Raw genomic sequence first — 20,282 nt, forward strand, 5'->3', positions numbered from 1 at the left:
GATAAGAAGATTATCAATAGGTAAATTTTACATTGTACATAAAGCATAGGAAAGTATTTATCTGGGCTACTTTGGGAGTGGAGGTAGTTGGCTCTGAAAGAGTTTCTCCCAGGGAAACTACAGATGACCGAAGAAAGCATTTAGATTTCTATAATGGGCAGTTAATTCTACAATGCCTTCCAATCCTGGTATATATCTTGCACCCTAAGTATGAAAGCAAGGGCAGCATTCAAAGATGACAAATTCTGTTTGATGAACAAATCAAAGGAACAGTAATGGTGTTTGCAGGTGCATTGCTTCTTAAAATCTGGAACCCTGAAGTTCTATTTATATATTTTAGGTCTCAGTAATTGGTGCTGGAAGTCAGGGACAATTTCTGGCATGGAAAGGGTGGCCAAGGACTGCTTGCTCTGGTCACGTGCTTTCCAGCAAAAACACGGGGTGACACGGATCTGTGAACACCTTATTTTGAAAAAGTACAAATACTCTGCCACGCATTTTAGTTCACAGGAGCTTTTCACTTTTGAGGAGGAATCACCTTGAAAATACAAGCAAAATCACCCTCAACTGAGCAAAAGTACTGAGAAATGACTTGCTAGTGTGCTAAAGATCAGATGGCGAAGTTAAACAGAGAGGAGTCGTCAGAGTTGAAATGAAAAGATTAGCAAAGTGAACACACATGGTCTTCTGCTTTCATTGAGTTATTTCCCTCCAGGCTTTGGAGTACATTTTTGGCAATCGTTTGAAATCATCCTTCCCAAACAAAATATTTTTCACCCCTTACTGTGTATAAATTGAAACGCACTTTCATTGATACAACTATTTTGAGTTTCCCACATCTTGGATTTTGCAGCAGGCCTGGCTGACATTTTATAATATTGAGCTCAAAACCAGACACCCATCTGGGAATGAAAAGTGGCTTTAGCATGAGTCAGAGTAGTTAAATATAAATTCTGTCTCAAGACTGAGTATCTGCCAAAATCGGTAGCAGAGGTTGCTTTATGGCCCCTAAAGCTGAAGGGGGTTTGCTGAGTCCAGGCCCCACCTGCGAAATTCAAGATGTGAGAAATACTATTTGCTCATGAATATTTTAGTTAAAGCAGAACATTCTGCGTAAGATAAACAAATGGCTAACCTTGCCAACAGAACTATAACAAGGCCCTATGAAATGAATGTGTTCACTGTTCTTCCTTAGGGAGGTCTGTGGCCTGGACTTTGATATGTGGCAGTTTGGTCTAATTCGTATTAGATGAAAAAATTAAAATAGGGTCATTAGGAATTAGTCCAGAATTACCACCTAGTTCTTGTATCATCTTTACTAAATAGAACATAACTAAAGAAACTTGAAAAAAAAGTCTACTTAGAAGTTTTTCATTACTGAGTACATTACTGAGCTAATTATTGGAAGCCAAATTCAGATTCATTTTTGAAAATTCACACATGAAAGTAAAATGCTAGAATGGGCAAATGCCCTTGAATGGTCTGGTCCATATACACGCCTCAGTTTAACCACAACCAGAAACACAGAGCTCGCCTTCTTTTTATTGATTTATTTTTCTCGTGAGAGACAGATCTCTGTTTATAGTTTTTCCTTAAACCTCTTCTCCAAGATACAACTTATAATTAATGACCTTAAACTGACAATGTTTATATTTACTTTCAATACCTTAAAACTGTTTTGGGAGGGTTTTTCTCCCACACAGACAGAAATCTATTTCAGGTTTTGAAGCGACTACTTGGTAAATATATCTTTGTTGGCAACACGTATTTGTATAACCTAAGCATTTCTATCATGTTTTTATTAACGTGCTACTCTAGGTGACCCTCATTTGGCTAACTAGCTTGCACAGGCATTTTTTAAAAAACGTAACACACTATGGTCCATACTATTGCCCAAAGCGTCGTTTTCTAAGTAGCAGCAAGACTGCACAGCCAGATGGTCTGACTGTAGCATCTACCATCTTCCTTTCATCTGGTTCCCACCGAAACAGCCAGGGAGTTATTATGATGCTATTCCTTTGTTGGGTTCCTGGCAGCTAAGGTCACACAAAGTGTTAACTCTTCTGCAATCTGTTATTAACATCACGGGGGAAATGTGGCTAACTCACTGCAATTCAGGCTGAACACGTGCCCCTGGTTTCGCTCGGGATCGATGTTGTTAGGGGTGCCTGACTTGCATTGAGAGGCCTCTGTTTTCTACAAATGGCTCCCTATTGGCTATTGATGATCGGCGACGTGGGCTCATCGTCTAAGTGCCTAAATACCATCTGCAGAAGAGTCAACTCATCATGTCACATTACAGGGACTGACAGATCCACTCTTCGGAATTGCTGCAGATGTTCAAAGGGAAGATTTAAAGGGGGGTGCGTGTGGCTAATTTCAGGAGGTATATTTCTATAACGGTGTTTAAAGGGCAGCATCCCAGATCAGAATTAAAATCTGAGGTGGTCTCCGCCAACTCACTTTTGAGAACTACCTACTGTCTACATTATCAGATTACCCTGCATCCCTTCCTGATGCTACCTTCTAAAACTGCACGTGAATGATTTCTGAATTCTATAGTTGATGGAAATAGCTGACAGAAGACCTCAAATACATGAGAGAATGATAAATGAATATGCAAAATTCCCTATACAGTGGAAATGGGGGAAATTCTTACTTTAGAACAGATATTTGCAAATTACCCATAAAAAAATTGGTCCAAAACTTTCAAAAAGGCCTCTGTTCGTGGCTTGAGAAAGTCCTCTACTTGCAGAACCCAAAGCTGACGTGGGACTACATTTAGCAATGAACAAACCTCTGCAATGATCAAGGGCACAAACCTTCCAGACTCTGTAGATGATTTATGTCAAAGTTAAGTTTGGGAAAGAAACAGTCCCTCCCTTCCTCCCTCTCTCTCTCTCTCTCTCTCTCTCTCTCTGTCTCAGGGAAAGACAAATATTTTACAGGTATGTGATTCATATAGGAAATATTAGTGTGCAGTTGAACTACAAAATGGCTTCCAAATGGGCCACAGCTGTTTGAAATAAAGTGCCAAGTTGGCCTGATGAGGATTTAAAAGTCATAATATATCATTTATCATTTTCCCTAGCTCATCCAAACACTTTCGAATTCATCCTGCTCCAACTTAGTTATATGCTATGGTTTGTTATTCTAAGAAAGCTACCATATCCTATCTAAGAATTTCATCTGAGTGGCTAAATTAAAACATCTATAATGGCTAAACTAAAACATATGTAGATAGACATCAAACAGCAATTCTAGCAATTCTGTGAATCCCCTAATTGTTTTTGAAGTGCTCTAAATACCATCATGTACATATATTTTAATAATATAGATTTACAGGCTAATAATCTCTAATCAAAATCACCATTCTACATCAGTGAATATGATAAACTGAAATGGAAAAAAATTCTACTATAATCTGTCTTCTTCCTCTTTTACTCTCTGCTCCTTCTCCAAACAATCCATCCAGCTCCTACAGAAAAGCAAAGTCTTATAAATACCATTTAATTCCTTCTTCCTTCCTTTGTTTCTGCTCTTGCCTTAAGTTAATCTCCAGTCATGGTTTATTTCAACAAAGTCTTTACCAAAATAATAAGAAAAAATTTTAAATTCTTTCATTTCTGGATTCTATTCAAACACTTATATAAAACTCTAAAAAGCGTTTTTCTTTTTGGCTAATTTCAAATGCATTTTCAAATGATAATTTTATATCAATAGAAAATGTTTAGAAACACAATTATATATAAGAAATAATAATTTAATCATAATTCCCTGCCATATCCTTTAGAAATTTAAAGCCCGCGGCTTCTTTCAATGAATGGTGTTGTTACTTGGGTCAGTTAGAACAAGAGCATCTGTATTTTATATAGAATACACCTTAAATGTGGTTAAATTTCCATCTGGTGTAATTTGCTCAGCGTTTTCTTAAGTGTTCCAAAACAAAAAAAGAACTTTATAAAGTGATATCGGGGCACTTAAAATATGATAGAACGTGACAGAAATCTTGCTATCGTTTCTTTTTGGGGGTGGGCTGATCCATCCAAATGGTCTAAACAACATGGCGAGGCCAGTTTCTGGAACGGGAGGTCCTGGACGACTGCAAAACAAGTTTCTGTTGATTTATTAAACGAGGGCGACTGAGGTGGCTATGTTGTTATCCAATTAAATTGAACAATACATCGCATGTCTAATATGTGCCCCATGTGGTGTGAAGCACTGAAGCTGTGGAATCAAAAAGGCAAGAAAAAAAACAATGCCTTGGTTGCGTGCATTTTTTTTGGTGTCAGTCATTTTATGTAATTTACCTTTAATTTTTCCAACAAAAGTGTCGCATTGGCATCATTGTCCCCATTTTACAGATTAAAAAAAAAATCCCACAGAGTAGAAAGGGTAATGATTTTACCCACTATCTTGCAGCACGTGTAGAGCAGAACTACAGCGTGAAGCCAATCGCTGCTGTACTACAAGATCCGACTTTTTTCCTGCAGTCACTCCCCCTGGCTGCCTGAGATCTCCCCTGGGTGCCGCTCTTAGCCACACAACTGCAGAGGCCTTCCTTGTGTCCTGTGTTCACTGTTGAAACACCAGCCTGCACGGTAGTGCTTGGTATACAGTAGGTGCACAATAAATATGTATTGAGTACACAATGCCTGGTCTCAGGCTTCTCCTTCTATGAATCAGCATTAGCGTAACTATCAGATGATTTGTGGAATTGCATCTTCTAAATTAAAACGTCCATCCACGGTAATAGAGGATTCGCCGTAGAGATATTCAACCCACCCCCAAAATTTTTATGAATAATACATAAATTATAACAGACTAGAATAAGTATTGTGTTAGAATTATCTTCCTACCAACATTATGGGAACTTTCAAGTGAAATATCTGCTCCCATTGTGTATGAGCATTTAATTATTTGTATATGCATATTAGTTATGTTTATGCCTATGACGGCATGCAATAATCACACGCATTGATAATTACCTGCACATATAAATACTGGTGTTTTAGAAGTCAATTATCACATAATTTCAATTGCTAGTATTCAAATTTTTATGAATATAATTTTTTCTTACATTCTACACATTTTAAACCAACAACTGTTTTATATATCCTTTACACCTAGTTTTTAAAAATGGGGAAAATGCATGCTGTTCATAAGGGAATGGCAAGATAAACACATGTGGGAATGTTACAGTACAACAGGATTTTAGTTAACCTTAAGTATTGCTGACATAAAATCTGAATTTTATCATAAGATAAGGAAAAAAAGAAAACCCCAGCAGCTTTATGTAGTGGGTGTTTGAGCACCAATGAGGAGTAAATGATTTGATTCTGTGGGCTCAGAGGATTTGTCAGCTGCCTCCTAAGTATAATTCTGGCTCTTCATATCCCTGCTGCTTCTAATTTAGCAGGACAGGCTCATAATTGAAGCAAATTAACTATTTACACTTGCCACTTCCACCAGGGGAAGAGGACACATCAGCAGGAAAGAATGGGTGGGAAATTACATTCTTGCCACTTGTGTCAGATTTGCCCTTATATAAACACATTAACAGTAATTTCATGAGGCATCAAACATAAGGATAAACACTGAGGGATAAAATAATGAGGTGTTGCTATTGAGCTGAACTGCTATGTCTAATATCCTCGGATATGAATTATGCATCCTGAAAGAAGGCATATGTTACAGTATTCAAACAGTTTTTCTGCAAGTGATATTTGCTCATTAGGGTCTGGATCTCTAGGTAAATGCGCTTTCCTTTTCCAGGACAGGGAAGAATTTACAAAAAACACACTTTCTGGGCACACACCGGCTGTGGTTTCTCCGGAATACACCCAACCCTGAATAAGCCTTCCACTCCATTTTTAGCGTAACAGCGGGTTTATTTAGCTCCTTGGCTGAAGCTCTGAAGCTATTTAATGTAATGTAAACAAGAACATTTTGTTTGTAATTTGCTAAATGTATTACAGCCCGACTGTGTCTCCAATTAGGGACTTAAGGTTCATTTAGTAATTTACATCTGGTTCTGATTTAACGTGATTTTCCTTTTCCACTTAAGAGCTGACTTGCCGGGCTAAAACTGACCCAAGAACCCTTTATAGCTTTTTGGACCAATCCCTTCTGCTTCAAAGCTGGAAGGACTCTTTTATTTAATAGGGCTTGGTTTGTTCTCTGTCATCACTGTGGACTCAGATACTATATTACGATGGTCAGAATAAGAGAATTCAGAAAAAACACAGGAAATTTAGCTGGAACCTCATAAACAAGATGCTGACAGTCGCTGAAACTTGGAGTCTAAAACAAAGGGTATGATATTGCTAACTTATTATTTTTCTTTCTCTTTAGGTTCCAGTCAGTGAAAAACAACTAGCAAAGCCCAACATCACAGCGATACTTGGGTTTTTATTTCTTTTCCCATCTGGTGGCTTTTAAGCAACATAGCGCGCTTCTGAAACGGGCTCTCCATTGTCTTATGATTCATTAGCATTTAAAACCTCCAGTTGGAATCCCTAACACAATCCTGTTCCCATTCCAGATTCAGCACCATCTTCCAAAGTATGAAAATGGGGAGTTCTCTGATATGTGAAGTTTGTTCAGTGGCTTTAGTAGGAACGGTTCATAAGGGAGGTTTTGTGCTCCTCTGAGGATTTTTATTGCTTCCTTCAGCTTCCTTTTGGATTTTTCTTCTTTGAGAGATTCTTCACAGAAACCAAAGAACATACAGTTTCTCACTCACCATGGGTTCTGAAAATAAAGATCTGCCATTCTGCAGTGGCTCCTTACTCCCGCCTACACTCCACAATGGGGAAGCATGTGATATAAACACACAGCAACTCTATTAGTTACGTTCCCTCTGGCTGGCAAGAAAACATTCAATTGTAATCCCACTAATAGCTGTTTTTCCTTAAATATTGTAATTTTCTAAGCCCCCAATAAGTCATCAATAATTGTGTCCATTTTTCCCAGTTTGTGTTTATATTTGTCGCCGTTCATAATTGTGGGCTATTAAGACAACAGGGTTTTTGAACAATCGTGGCACGTGAAACCCTAGCCTTCTCTTCTAACCAGCTGCCTACACAAAGCTGAGAGCATCATGTTAGTTTGTTTTGTAGCATGCACATTTGTCCTAAATTCTGAAGTGTAATAATCTGCCTCTAATCTGCTCCAGCAACGTTCCTTGAAGGACTGTGCCCCCCGATTTGAATATTAAAGGCGAGCAAAATACAATATAGTGTGAAAGAGATATTACATTATGTTGGCACAATGGGTCATCATAAAGGGAAAGAACAGGTGGCAATACATCATAAGAACACTTTGGGATATTTAGCTGAAATTCTCCTGGTGCCCAAAAGTGAATTCTAGAAAGCAGCTCTGCTGGCACTTCTCGTAAACTGTTTGGAAAGGGCTGCCAGATAGGAGCAGAGAGGTGGCCTACCTGTTGCTCCCTCTTGTGAGTTCAGCCTCTGATTTCATTCATCGGACCCTCTATGTGCTTCGCCCAGGGATGGACCCCTGTCCTTTGTGTATCATAAACCATACTTTTTAGCATAAACTGCAGTCTCACTGTCTTTATCCAGCAAAAGCATCTTTTAAGGGGAAAAGATGTTGGACCCATATTAAATGAATGCATGCGGCGTGGGGACAAACCATTTTTGAGTGCCCAAAACCAATTCCAATACTTTTTTTGGTAATAGTGCTCAAATTTTAAAGTATTTACTTTTTTAAGAAAAAAAGAGACATAGCTATTAAAGCTATTTTCCTAAACAATCTTGGCATAACTTTTTTACTAACTGGATTTTGATGATGAAATTGCTTTATAATACTGAATGAGTTATCAATATCAATGAATATATAATTTCATCCTTTATTTTAAAAATGAATTCTCCCCCCAAAATCCCAACTATTTCCATTAAGAGCAAACCCAAGGGTAGAGTCATTCTAAGTTAATTATTAAATTAGAAATAAAATGCAAAAGAAATAGTTGTAAGCAACTAAGGAGCATTAAGTATTACATCATAATTATGATCACATCTACATTAGAAAGGTTCAACCCTAATTTTGAAAGCCAGAGTGGGAGAATGGGAGTAATTTCCTTTTTTATCATAACAGGTGAGAATAGAAAATCTTGTTTTGGCCTGTAAATACTTTATATGGTCAGATGAAAAGAGTGTGAAATTCCATCCTAATTTTCCCTCTTGCCATATTTTAAAAAAGATTTATTATAGAATTTGTGGGAGAACCATGTTGCTTTATATTTGCTGTCTTGAGGAACTGATTTTTATCACAAGAACATGGTTCTTTTCTACTGGACACCTGAATACAGGCACTGTCTTATTCATATTGATAACGTAAAGGGCCATCGTGGGTTAGGAAAGGCCTTTGGAGATGTCCCCCTTTTGAAACCACTGGTCTCCACCTTCATGAGTTCTTCTTAGAAAAAGGTAACTGGGTTCAAGGAAGAGAGAGAAGAGGGATTAGATGAGTGGTGGGACAAGCAACTGATGTTTCTGGAAAGAAAACTTTGGACAAAAGAGAAGCAGCTAAAGGGACCACATACAAGCCTTCAATATGCCCAGTTCAGCTGCTGAGTCTTGAGTAGGGAGAGCGGGCTGAGTCTTCAGAGAGGATTCACGTATGTCCTCTGATTGAACAAGGGTTTCTGCACCCAATCCCTGGGGAAGCGGAAACTTTCTGGATTGTTCTTCCAGGAAATTTTATCTCACAAAGCAAAAAAAGTTTATAGTATTGAAGGTGGTGCATGTCATGGGATAAAGAGGAGAAAGTGAGACACATTCTAATGGTGGATGTCACAGGAAAGTTACATAATCTAAAGAATGGGAATGGGGGGGGTTCCTGTCAATGTACACTAAGTTACTCATTCTGTGATGCTCTACCAAGTGGTGGAATGAAGTCACTTTGCAATTCCACCGGATATGTCCAACATCATTTGGGAACTACCCCTCAAATTTGGGAGTGTGAGGGCAAAATGGTGTGAATTGGGTAGAAATGAACATTGAAGTCCTCAGACAATGATTTCAGCTTCTAATTAGAATCACATAATACAATGTCAACTACCCTTTTAATAAGGAAATGGGTATTTTAATTGAGTGTTACAGAGGATGCTTTCAGTGGTGTGTTTCCAGTCCTTGAAGATGACTCTATTCACCCAGCTCTCTGCATGGTAGGGCTATGAAAGCATTCTCTTGGACTAGCAATCTTGAAAAGGACAGAAGGACATGTATAGAGATTTCAGATCATAGAAGACAGCTTTGCCTTGCAGAACAGGGGAACTGGCGGGAACTAGGAAACGAGTTCTCTGTTTCCTTAGCAACTGGTTTTACCGTTCCATCTATCATTGGCGTTTTTTAAGAAAAGAACTCTAAGTTGAGTGATGAGTTCTAGTTACAGGAATTGTATGCACCAGCCATGCAATCTTAGACAAATCATTCAATAGAGTGGGGATCTGTTTGTCTTGTTCTCTACTATATTTCCAGTTTCTAGAAGAGTGGCTGGTACATAGTAAGTGCTCAACAAATATTTACCGAATGAATAAATGAGTGGATTTAACCTATCTGGCCTGGTTTTATCATCTGTAAAATTGAGATAATAATTTCCCTGTACATCTATGAGTAGTGAATAGAACCAATGAGATAAGCCATGTGAACATGCTTTTAAAAGAATAAAACACTACATTCATCATGGATGTTCATATATATTCACTATATTTAGGTACTTCAAGATGCACAAATAAGTTAGAGATTTTCTGCTTTTTATATACTCTCCTGGTCCTGATAAGGAGAGAAGTAAAAGCCTCTATCAAGATTTGAAGGAGGCTGTTACATCAGTAATGCAATTCAGTATTCTGCAATGGCTAAAGCTGTATCTACATGATCATCTCAATGACTATATTTTAATGGTAATGCTTTTCTAATTTTCTCTTTGTGACTATGAGATTCTAGATGGTGGCAATGGTAATTTAGTGCCAGGTTTAGAAATATGGGATCAATGTTGCTTCTTGGTTGAGGTGGACAGTATCCACTCATTGAACTCTCACTCTCTCCATGATTTCCCATCATTCTTAAGCCCTCCTGGGCTACTTATGCAATAGCTGAGCAGCAAAGAGTCTCACATGGCTCTCCCTAAGCACTGGCTTAAGTCATACAATGGCAATCCATAAGAGAAGGAAAAAAATCAGGCACCTGGTTTCATTTAATACAGTCTAGAAATACGGTATATGAAGAACTGAATAATATACTCTGATAGTCTTTAGGGAATGGCTAAGGTTAGAAACCCTTAAATTTGAGGCTAATTTAGCAAAGAGCAAAGAAAGTTTTGATGACAAAGGGTCAATGGTAAGTGTTCAAAGAGAGGTGTGGACGGTTTTCAAAACACTTCTAGGATTTTTTTAAGTCTTTATGATCACACTGGCAATCTTAAGGAAAGATGTAATCCTGGCTGGGATATGTAAAAGTCCTTCCAAAAGTAACTACACTGTATCAACTATGAGACAAAGGAACTAACATGCTATTTATGGAAGAGAAATTAAAAAGTATAGAAGAGAAATTTTCCTAAGGTCTGGTTCTGATGGGGCACAATCTCAGCCTTATTTGTAGCAACTGAAGAATTCATTCAAAGCCCTCAAGAGTGATTTCTTTATAGAGTGCATCCACTTTCACAAATTACGTTGATTCCCACTCCATTCTGAATCCCTTCTTACCTGTTTTTGCTCTTCTCCTAAACCATCCCACATTGAAGCCACAATTTTAGAGACTTCACCAAAGGTAGCATTTGGATTTTGGCCCTTGATGGCAGCCTGGGTATCGCGAAAGAACAACGCATAGGCAGACACAGGCTTCTGGGGCTCATTAGGGTCCTTCTTCTTCTTCTTTTTGGGGGTTTTTGGTTTCTTCCCCATGTCAGAGGCAGGCCGCTTCTCACCACCATTGATCTGAAATAAAAATCAAAGAATTGCAGAGAAGCTAAGAAAATTTGGAGCTGAATCAAATTGTTTTTCTTTGTGGCTTATATACATATACTCATCCACACATGACACACAAATATAGACATTCTAAGTGACATCTGGATTTGTTGTTTTGTTCAGATAAAACTTCATATTTTTACACCAACAAAATGGATAACCTAGATGACATGGTCAAATTCCTAGAAACACACACGCTACCAAAACTGACTCAAGAAGAAATAGAAAACCTAAGCCCTACAACAAGTAAAGAAATCAAGCTGCTAATAATAATAAAATAATAAAATAATAATAATAATAAAAGCCCAGGGTCAAAAGGCCCAACTGGTGAATTCTATTGAACACTTACAGAATTAACACCAATACTTCTTAAACTGAAAATATTTTGCTTGTGAAATAAGTCAGATGCAAAAGAACACATATTGCATGACTCCTCTTCTATCTAATATTTAGAATAGGCAAATTCATGGAGACCTAAAGTACATTTGAGGTTACCAGGGGTTGACAGGAGGGGCAATAGGTCATTACTACTTAATAGGTACAGAGTTTTTTGTGGGATGATGAAAAACTTCCAGCGGTGATGGTTGTGAAACTATGTGAATATACTTAATGCCTTTGAATTTTACTCTTAAAAATGGATAAAATGGTAAACATTATGTATATTTTACAAGTTAAAAAAGAATTGGAAAAGAGAAAAGAAATGGGGCTAGAGCACTTTGCAAACTGTAATGCACTGTGCGAATAAAATTATTTTATCATTGTGTTAAAAAAACTTCATATTCTATGTAAGTTTGATTATTCCTTCTCTCAGCTTAATTTACATAGCTTTAAAATAATTGAATGTATTCCTTTTAGAATATTTCACCATTACATAGTCTCCCTTAACTCTCCCGTATTCTCCTTTTCCTCTTCACTGTGACTGTGACAGCAGATTTCCCTTGTAGTAACCCTATTGGATGAACAATCTGACCTGTTTTCTTCAGGAGAGTTCATCCTTGTCTTCCTAGTTGTGAGTTTAAAACATGCTGAGCAATGTGGTGAGCAAAAAAAGCTGAATGAGTATTTGACTTTGCACTTAGGACTACGAGATGCTACCGGACCAACTTAGCAATGTATAATGGCCTCAAATAGACTCTAGTTCACTTCTGTTCAAGAGAACTTTCTGCAGTGATGGAAAAGTTTTATATTCTGTGCTACCCAATACGGTAGTCATGGCTACATACAGCTAATGAGCATTTGAAATATGTCTAACGTGAATAAGGAACTGCACTTCAAATTTTATTTAATTTTAATTAATTTAAATTTAAATAGCCACATGTGGCTAGTGATTTACTATATTAGTGTAGTTCTAGAAACTGGATTCTAAATTCTGGAGATTTCTAAGCAGCTTTATACTCAGTTTTAAAATAGAGACCACTTTCTCCCATTTTCCTCAAGTATGAATGGATAATTTTAATTGTTATTCTGATGAAATTGGGGGGAAAATCAACAAACATAATTAAGATACTTGTATTTGAATATCATTTTGCCACTAACTAGATGTGATGTCACTTCATCACCACTATAAAATGAGGGTTACAGGCTAGGATTTCTTTCCAGCTCTAAAATTATATGAATCTACATGTATTTAAAATAGGACCACATCTTTTCACAATCCTCATCCAGCATCATAAAGTCCTGTGTGCACTTCTGATGGAGATGCCACTATCACGGAAGGTTCTGCACCCTCACCTTCTATTGCCATGGTTGCTTTTTTCTGTCTGCAAATATAGAATATTCAGATAAAGTGCCAGGCAGAGTAATTTGCATAAAATAGCTGCCACTTTGGAGAGAAAGTACAATATAATGAGAGCAGAAGATAGGACAGAGAATATGAGTTCACACCATTCTTTTACCATTTTGTCATCCAATCTTGGGCAAATTAGTTAAATTCTCTGGGCCTCCATTTCCTGTACTATAAACCACTGCAGAGCCATTTTGGGATTGCTGAGATGGTACATATTTCTATATTTCATAAAACTTTAAGAGGATATTCAAATGTTAATTATGACATAGTAGAAACCTAACAAAAACATTTGTCAAAAGAATTAGAAGAAATGACCTTATGATCACAGTTTAAAAGATAAACCCAAGAATCAAAGAGGAAGGGAAAAAAACTAAGTGAATGCTTCTGATTATGTCTTTATTGAGAAAGATATTTAAAAGATTATCATTTCAAAATTACCTACTGAAGCAGATCAAAGAATCCCACAGAGACAGGATGCTCTGAGCTGAGTTGACAAGCTAAGGTAGATGAATACCAGAAGATAACTTCCCTGAGATGGATCTGAGAGGAAATATTGTGAAACTGTTGGCCCACATGTAAATTTGTGTCAGAGGACTAGCATCATGGGACTGAGTTGATACTGGAAAATTGATGTAACCAACAGTAAAGATAAGATAATTAAACACTTTGGCAAATACGATATAGAACAGTGGTTCTCAAATATGGCTGCACATCAGAATCACCTGGAAAGCTTTTCAATACCCTGATGCCCAGGCCCTGGTGTAAACTGATTAAATAGAATTCCTAGGGGTGGGAAACCAGCCTCAGTCATTCCCTCTCAACTCTACTCTTCCCATTGGCATTTAATTATCTGACAGACAAAACATACATGTGCAAATTTTACCTACTGACCATGTCTTTCTCCTCTTTCCCACCAAACTCCTTGAAGTGGTTGCATCGTGCTGGCTATGTGCAGCCTTTGCAACTCACTTCAGTTTGCTCTCCCATCACTTAGCTCCTGAGAAGGCCATCAATGGACACACTGATAAATCCAATGGACTTTTTAATACTCCTCTTACTTGTCCTCTCTTCCATGGGCTGCATGACATCCCATTCTCTGGGTTTCACTCCTTCCTCACTGCCTTGCTGTTTTCAGTCTTTTTAAGGCTCATTCTCCTGTACCTGCCCATTAAATGGTAGAGTTCCAGATTTTTTTTTTAATTTTATTTTTCTGCTGCAAATCCTCTTCTCCTGTGAGCTTGTTCTCAAATAATCTCATAAGTACACAGGGTTTCCATTACCATTTGTGAGAGAAGGATCTTCAAGTTCAAGTTTCTCCAAGACCTTGGCGCACATATAAACAACTGCTGTTTGACATCTCTATTTGGAAGCCTCAAAGACATGATGAAATTGAGTCAAGCTCCTTCTACTCACTTGTACAGTTCTGTTTATTTCCATTCATACTTACATACCAAATTTGTAAATATATAATAATTTGTGTGGAATTTGGATCTCCCAATTTGTGAGCACTATGAGGACAGGGTCCAAGTCTGGTTTTGCTCACTAAGACTTAGCAGGGTTCCTGATACAGAGTACGTGCTCAATGCTCGGTATAATAATAATAATAACATAAATAATAAGATAATTGAAAAAAAGAATGAATGAATGCACAAATGGTGCTTGTTAATAGGAAATCAAGCCTCACTGACTTGAGTACTCTAGGGCAATAAATATGCTAAAAGAGAAACCACGGATAAGATTTTCAAAGAGTATTTGACATGTTACTGGTAATTTCTTTGTGTTATATGACAAGTTTTTATAACTTCCTTCTTTACAATTTCTAAATTTTGTGAACATGGCTGTTCTTTACATTAAGAATCATAAAATATTTATTAAAATGATAAATAAAAAGAAATTAACAAGGGCCCCCAATGAAGGATATAAAAAATGGGGTAAACATGGAGGGCATAGTTCATCAAGGATTGAGGCTATTTAGAGAGAGGGAACAAAGGGTAAGGATAAATGAACCCTTATCCATATGGAATATTACCTAGAATATTAATTTAAAAGTTATGCTTTCACTCATTGAGCTCTCCATGATTGCAGATTATTATCAATTGCTCTGGAAAATACTCAAAATGTCAGTCATAGAGAAAAATTTCACATGGTGCTACATAAAAGTTCTTATTAACAAATTTCCCCAATTCTTTAAATAGTCTGCCTCCTCCATTGTCCAAAATAGTGTTTCAACCACAGATCTTCATGCTTCTTTCTTTTTTAAATTGGTGTTTGGACAATGCACTGCAATTTTTACAACTACTATTTGTGTGAGCCCCTGCTGCCCCAGAAAGGACAACTAGCCTTTTCTATTTGACCAGGGCCATCTTTATTTACTAATGATGAGCTGAGGAAGCAGAAGAACCTGTTCTGTCACCAAGAAGCTCTACGTATCGAGTATATCAACAGCACAGATTATCATTTTGAGGCGATGGAGAGCAACCCTATTGAAAACCCTAAAAGTTCCATGCAACCATTCACTGCAGTCAGTTGACTGGGGGCTTTCCCTATTTCCTTGGCTTGCACTACAGGGCCAGCAGGATTCAGTCTTGCACAACCTCTGAGTTTCATTTAGTAGAAGTAAGCATTTCATGACCCTGCCTCCACATTTTAGGTGTTATGGAGCTTAATTCTGGGGCTCCAACTGTATATCTGGTTGAGTACCTGGGAGTGCTCTAAGCTGGGAAGCAGGGGTGTCGTCCCCCCACTAAGGCTAGACTTCCAACCAAACTCATAACATTACATCATCTTTGTTTGCAAGAGCATATTGATCTGCTTTCAGTCAACAACATGTTATGTCTTCCCTGTCAGTACCCATGTTAACTTGGGTTTGAATTATCTGTCATGCAAAAAAAAAAAAAAAAAAAAAAGACAAAAAACTGCTCTGTGGGAGGACTAAGCTAAAGGATACACATAAAATATTCATTTCTCAAGATTCATTGCCTTTCCTTCAGTCATTCAGCTAGATCACCTAAAAGCTATATTCTTGGACTGTAATATTCTCACTACTCATAGAACTGCCCTCCTAGAACTGAACCATGGTTTAAGATAATGCCCTGGCTTTCACCAAAGGCTTATATAAGGGTAGTGGGAAAAAAACACAACTATGAAAGATCTATTTTTAAAAAATAAAACATGCTTTGGAAGGAAGTGTTTATTACATTGCTCAATGTTCCTTTCATAAAGACTCACTGCATATGCATAATATCTTTGTATTTTAGGACCTGATATAATGGAATGGAAATTCTCTGTTATGGTTTTAGGTCCATGCAGCCAAGTACTTGGGAAAGCTATATGGAGGGTAAGTCTGTTTGCCTCATGAAAACTGGCCACTGCCTCCTGACCTGACAGGTCTTGTTCTTTATTTTGTACTTCTCCTGTGTTGGAGATGGTGCAGCAATAAGGCGCTGTTTCAGATTCCATGTGATGACCTGGGAATTTGTAAGGCCTGTTTTCTGGAGGAAGTTTCATCATATATGTGAAAAATACAGTCATTCCTTATATGTGAAGCTTCTTGAAGAAAGAAATGTGACTATAATTTGGATCCACTTACACACCAGTAATGGGTCGCATTGTGAAAGATATCTGGCTTTTTTTTATCACAAACTATTTGGATCGAACATGATGATGAGTACGATTGTGGAGGAAAAATCAGCTAAACAGATTTGTAATATGTCCCTCATCCTTAATTTTGAGTATTGTCTGGATCCCAAATACTTACTTAGATGGCTGAAAGCTTATAATTTTATATACTAACTTTCTAAGAGGCCCAACTTCTAAAATCCACAGCAGTGCCGTATCACAGAACTTTCTAGAATGATGGAAATGGTCTCTGCGCCATCCAAAGTGGCAGCCACATATGGGAAAAGAGCACTTGAAACGTGGCTGGCGCAACTGCAGAATTACATTTTTAAAATTTTATTTGATTTTAAATCATCGCATTTATATTTAAATATCCACACATGGCCAGTGGCCACCGTATTGGACGGCACTGTTCTACAGTACTACATTTCTAAAGTTACTAGGGTCTAAGACTGGAGAGTTGAATTGAATTCCAATATAATAATCTTTAGCATGTGGAAGAAACCACATAATGCAATTATAAAAATTCTCCATGACCACAAGCACCTTGAAAGTAAGGACCAGATCCCTTTAATATTTACATCCTTCGCAGCTTCAGTGCAGCATCTTATGAACAAAGCATCACTACAGATCATTCTGCCTTCCCACCCTCTTTTTCTATAGTGCTGTGCAAAGGCTTAGAATGACAAGACAAAGAAAACAGGAAACATATAAAAACGGTATAAAAATCATGGCAGCTAAGAATGTGGCTGGTCTGAGACTTTAACTATAGTCCCGATCACCCACAGGCTTTTTTCACTCTCAATAAAGCACTAAAGAATAAATAAACACATACACAAATGCAGAAATAAATACTACTTTTACATAAGCTGTATACTGATGCACATGCTTCATGTAACTTACTCATTGACAGAGATTTATTTCTAAAATCCCTAGAGGTATTCTTAGGCTTCTGGTAATCCACCCCCTGTAATGCCTTATTGCTTAATTAGAGTGATGCATTTAACTTATTTATTACAAGAAAAAATAATCTTTCACTTTAAAAAGAGCATGTGCTAACGATGTTGCTCGAATGCTATTTCTTAACAATACAGAGTACAGGAGTTGAGACTATCAAGGAAAGAGAATCACTGATATTGAAATGTCCCTGGAGAAGTTAGACATGTCTGTAAGCATCTTTAAAATAACCTGCCATGGTCCCAAAGCTTTTAATGGAGCTGGGAGAGCTGTTTAATGCACAATATCTTGCAGTAATCGCTGTAGTTTAAAATAGATTTTAATCAAGTACCATCTGCATAATAGGCTGAACAAACAACATAGAACTCTACTTAGAATTCTTATCATATAAAGTAAATATAAAACCTTCGCTGTAGAAATGGGGCATATCGCAGCATGTTTTGTGATGGCACTGTTTCCGTAAGTGAAAATTTTGCTAGTTAAATTTATTCTCTCTTTTTTTGCTCTAAACTATGCCAACTAAAATCCCCTTATGAGAATAAATTCAAATAAGCATGGAAAGTAAGTCATCTAGTTACTGTGAAGTCAGCAAGGCTGTAATACTTCTTTCACTCCACAATGGAGCTTATTATTATCATTAATAATAACGGTACACTTAATGACTCAAACCCTCAATTATAGAAAAACACACATGAAATGCTATACTCGTGAAATGATTCACAAGTGTGGGGCATCATATAGGTATCACAGATTTTAAAGCAAATTAATGTCTAAGGATCCCTGATTCTGACAAACATAACTGAGTATCGTTTCTTGATGAGTTTAGCAAAGTCACTCACCGGCTTTATGTGAAATAAGCAGTTTGGGCTACTGCCCAGAAAAATCACTAAAATGAGGAAAAAGTTTGGTTATAACTATATACATCTTCTGGTTCCATTTATTAATTTTGTTGGATTCACTGGCTATTTTCTAAGTTTGCCTCTTGCTCTTTTGGACTGAGGGCTTCTCCTGCCTTACAAAGAATGCAGAAGCTGTTGAGGTGTGGTCCAGCTGAATAAAATTACAGGATCTATGTTTAGCCTCGCATTTGTATCTCATGAATTAATCAAGTATGCTCCTGTCATCTAAGGCTAGGGCATGTCTGAGAACATACACAATTTGAAAATACTATATCCTAGCGTAATTTACTTAACTTGTTTTGATTTTAGGAACAATTATTTGGAATCAGGTAATCATTGGCTGTTTTTCCCCAGACTAATTTATTCAGCTCAGTCTTAACCGAGGTACTTTTTTTTTTGATAAAGAGGGATATGTTAAATTTCCAGGTTCTAAGGAGTTCTTTAAAAGTATTATATATATATATATATCACATTAAGTGCTGAATGGCAGCATAACAAACAGAGCTGAATGTGGTAAATGCCAGATTCTCAAGTCCCAGTTTTAACTATTCAATCTCATCACTAGATAAAAAGATTTGATATTTGGTTCTAAAACTGTCTGATTTGACTTAATGTTCACAAAACTTGTCTTGTGGTAATTTTTGCTTTATTCCAGGAGACTTCATTAGAAGTGGGAAATAAAAACTCCTTTTCTAAAGGCTTGTTACTCTAGTTACTTATCTTATTTGCCTTGAGAACTACACCATGAGGGTTTCTGTTTCCGTCCAAAATGGTGGCACCCATGCACTGAGAAACTGGCAAATTAGTATGGAACCCTTGAAGGGAAAATACCAAGTGAAGACAGGTAGCCAGAGAAGCAAGAAGAGCACAGAAGTCAGCTTTCACCTGATGTTGGTTGCTCATCTTGGTGTAACTGAGTCACAGGCTGCAGTACAGAAAAGACCAAGTCCACGGCCAACCCAAAGGGGATGTGTACTAGGAGGGTTCCTTTTAAAGTGAGGACAGGAGAATTACACTCTTATCGCCAAGGTGGAGTACAAATAATCACCCCGGATGTGCTCCTCCTCTATGGAACCCTAGCATTGAATGGAGAGGGGTAAAAACTTCTTGCAATAATTCACAAACAAAAGCCAGCATTTGCAAGCATTTACAAGCTGAATCCACACCACTTGTGAAGTCTGTAAACCTTCAAGCCAAACATGGTTCTAGATTCTAATGGTTCAAGTGCCTGGCAGAAGCAAATACAAATCATTTTTGGAGGAATCTACTTTCAAACTAGGTATAAACAATTCCTAAATATCAGCTCTCATTCCAGAATCAAAAAATGCAAAATGAAACAAAGCATTAAAGACCGAAAGCCAGTGGTAACAAAGAAAATGGAATCAGATCCCAAAAGAACTCACTTGTCAGAATTAGTAAAGAGAGGATATAAAACAAATATGTTTAATATGCTTAAAGAAATTTATTTAAGGATTTTAAATATATGGGTAAAAAGCAAGTAATTTTTAAAAGTCCAAGCAGATTTGAAAAAATATTAAATAATCTAGAAATATAAACTGATTGAAGTTAAATCCTCAATAGACCAATTCAATTTCAGATTAGAGAAACCAAAAAGAGGATTATGAACTGAGAGATAGATAGAAATAAATTAATCAGAATATGATACAGAGGGACAAAGAAATGGAAAATATGAAGAGTCATAAAGGGTAGGATGAGAAATTTTAACATACATCTAATCAGAATTACAGACATTAGAGGGAGGCAAGAAAGGGGAAGAGGCAATATCTGAAAAAAAAAAGGCCAAAAGTTTCTCAGAACTCATTAAAGACAGACATCTTTAAATTCCACACAAATGAAAAGAAACACACACATCACAACGTAGCTACAGGACACCAAAAGGCAGGAGAAAATCTTAAAACCAGTGAGAGAGTAAAGGCACATTACTTTCAAAGGATAGTCAGTGAGGCAGTGGACTTCTCAAAAACAAAAAAGAAAGACAGGCGTCAATGGTATAATATAGCATTTCCAAATGCTG

General features: G+C 37.2%; 1 protein-coding gene across 2 annotated transcripts in view; it reads right to left on the reverse strand.

Moving 5' to 3' along the window:
- Window positions 1-20,282, reverse strand: part of TOX (thymocyte selection associated high mobility group box) — a 318,920-nt gene that overhangs the window by 25,337 nt on the left and 273,301 nt on the right. For both annotated transcript variants that reach the window (XM_037802447.1, XM_037802448.1), the window contains exon 5: window positions 10,727-10,957. In XM_037802447.1, coding sequence (XP_037658375.1) covers window positions 10,727-10,957 — 231 coding nt within the window. The remainder of the gene's footprint in view (window positions 1-10,726; window positions 10,958-20,282) is intronic.

Source organism: Choloepus didactylus, chromosome 14 (genome assembly GCF_015220235.1).
Source record: "Choloepus didactylus isolate mChoDid1 chromosome 14, mChoDid1.pri, whole genome shotgun sequence".
NCBI classification, from domain to species: Eukaryota; Metazoa; Chordata; class Mammalia; order Pilosa; family Megalonychidae; genus Choloepus; species Choloepus didactylus.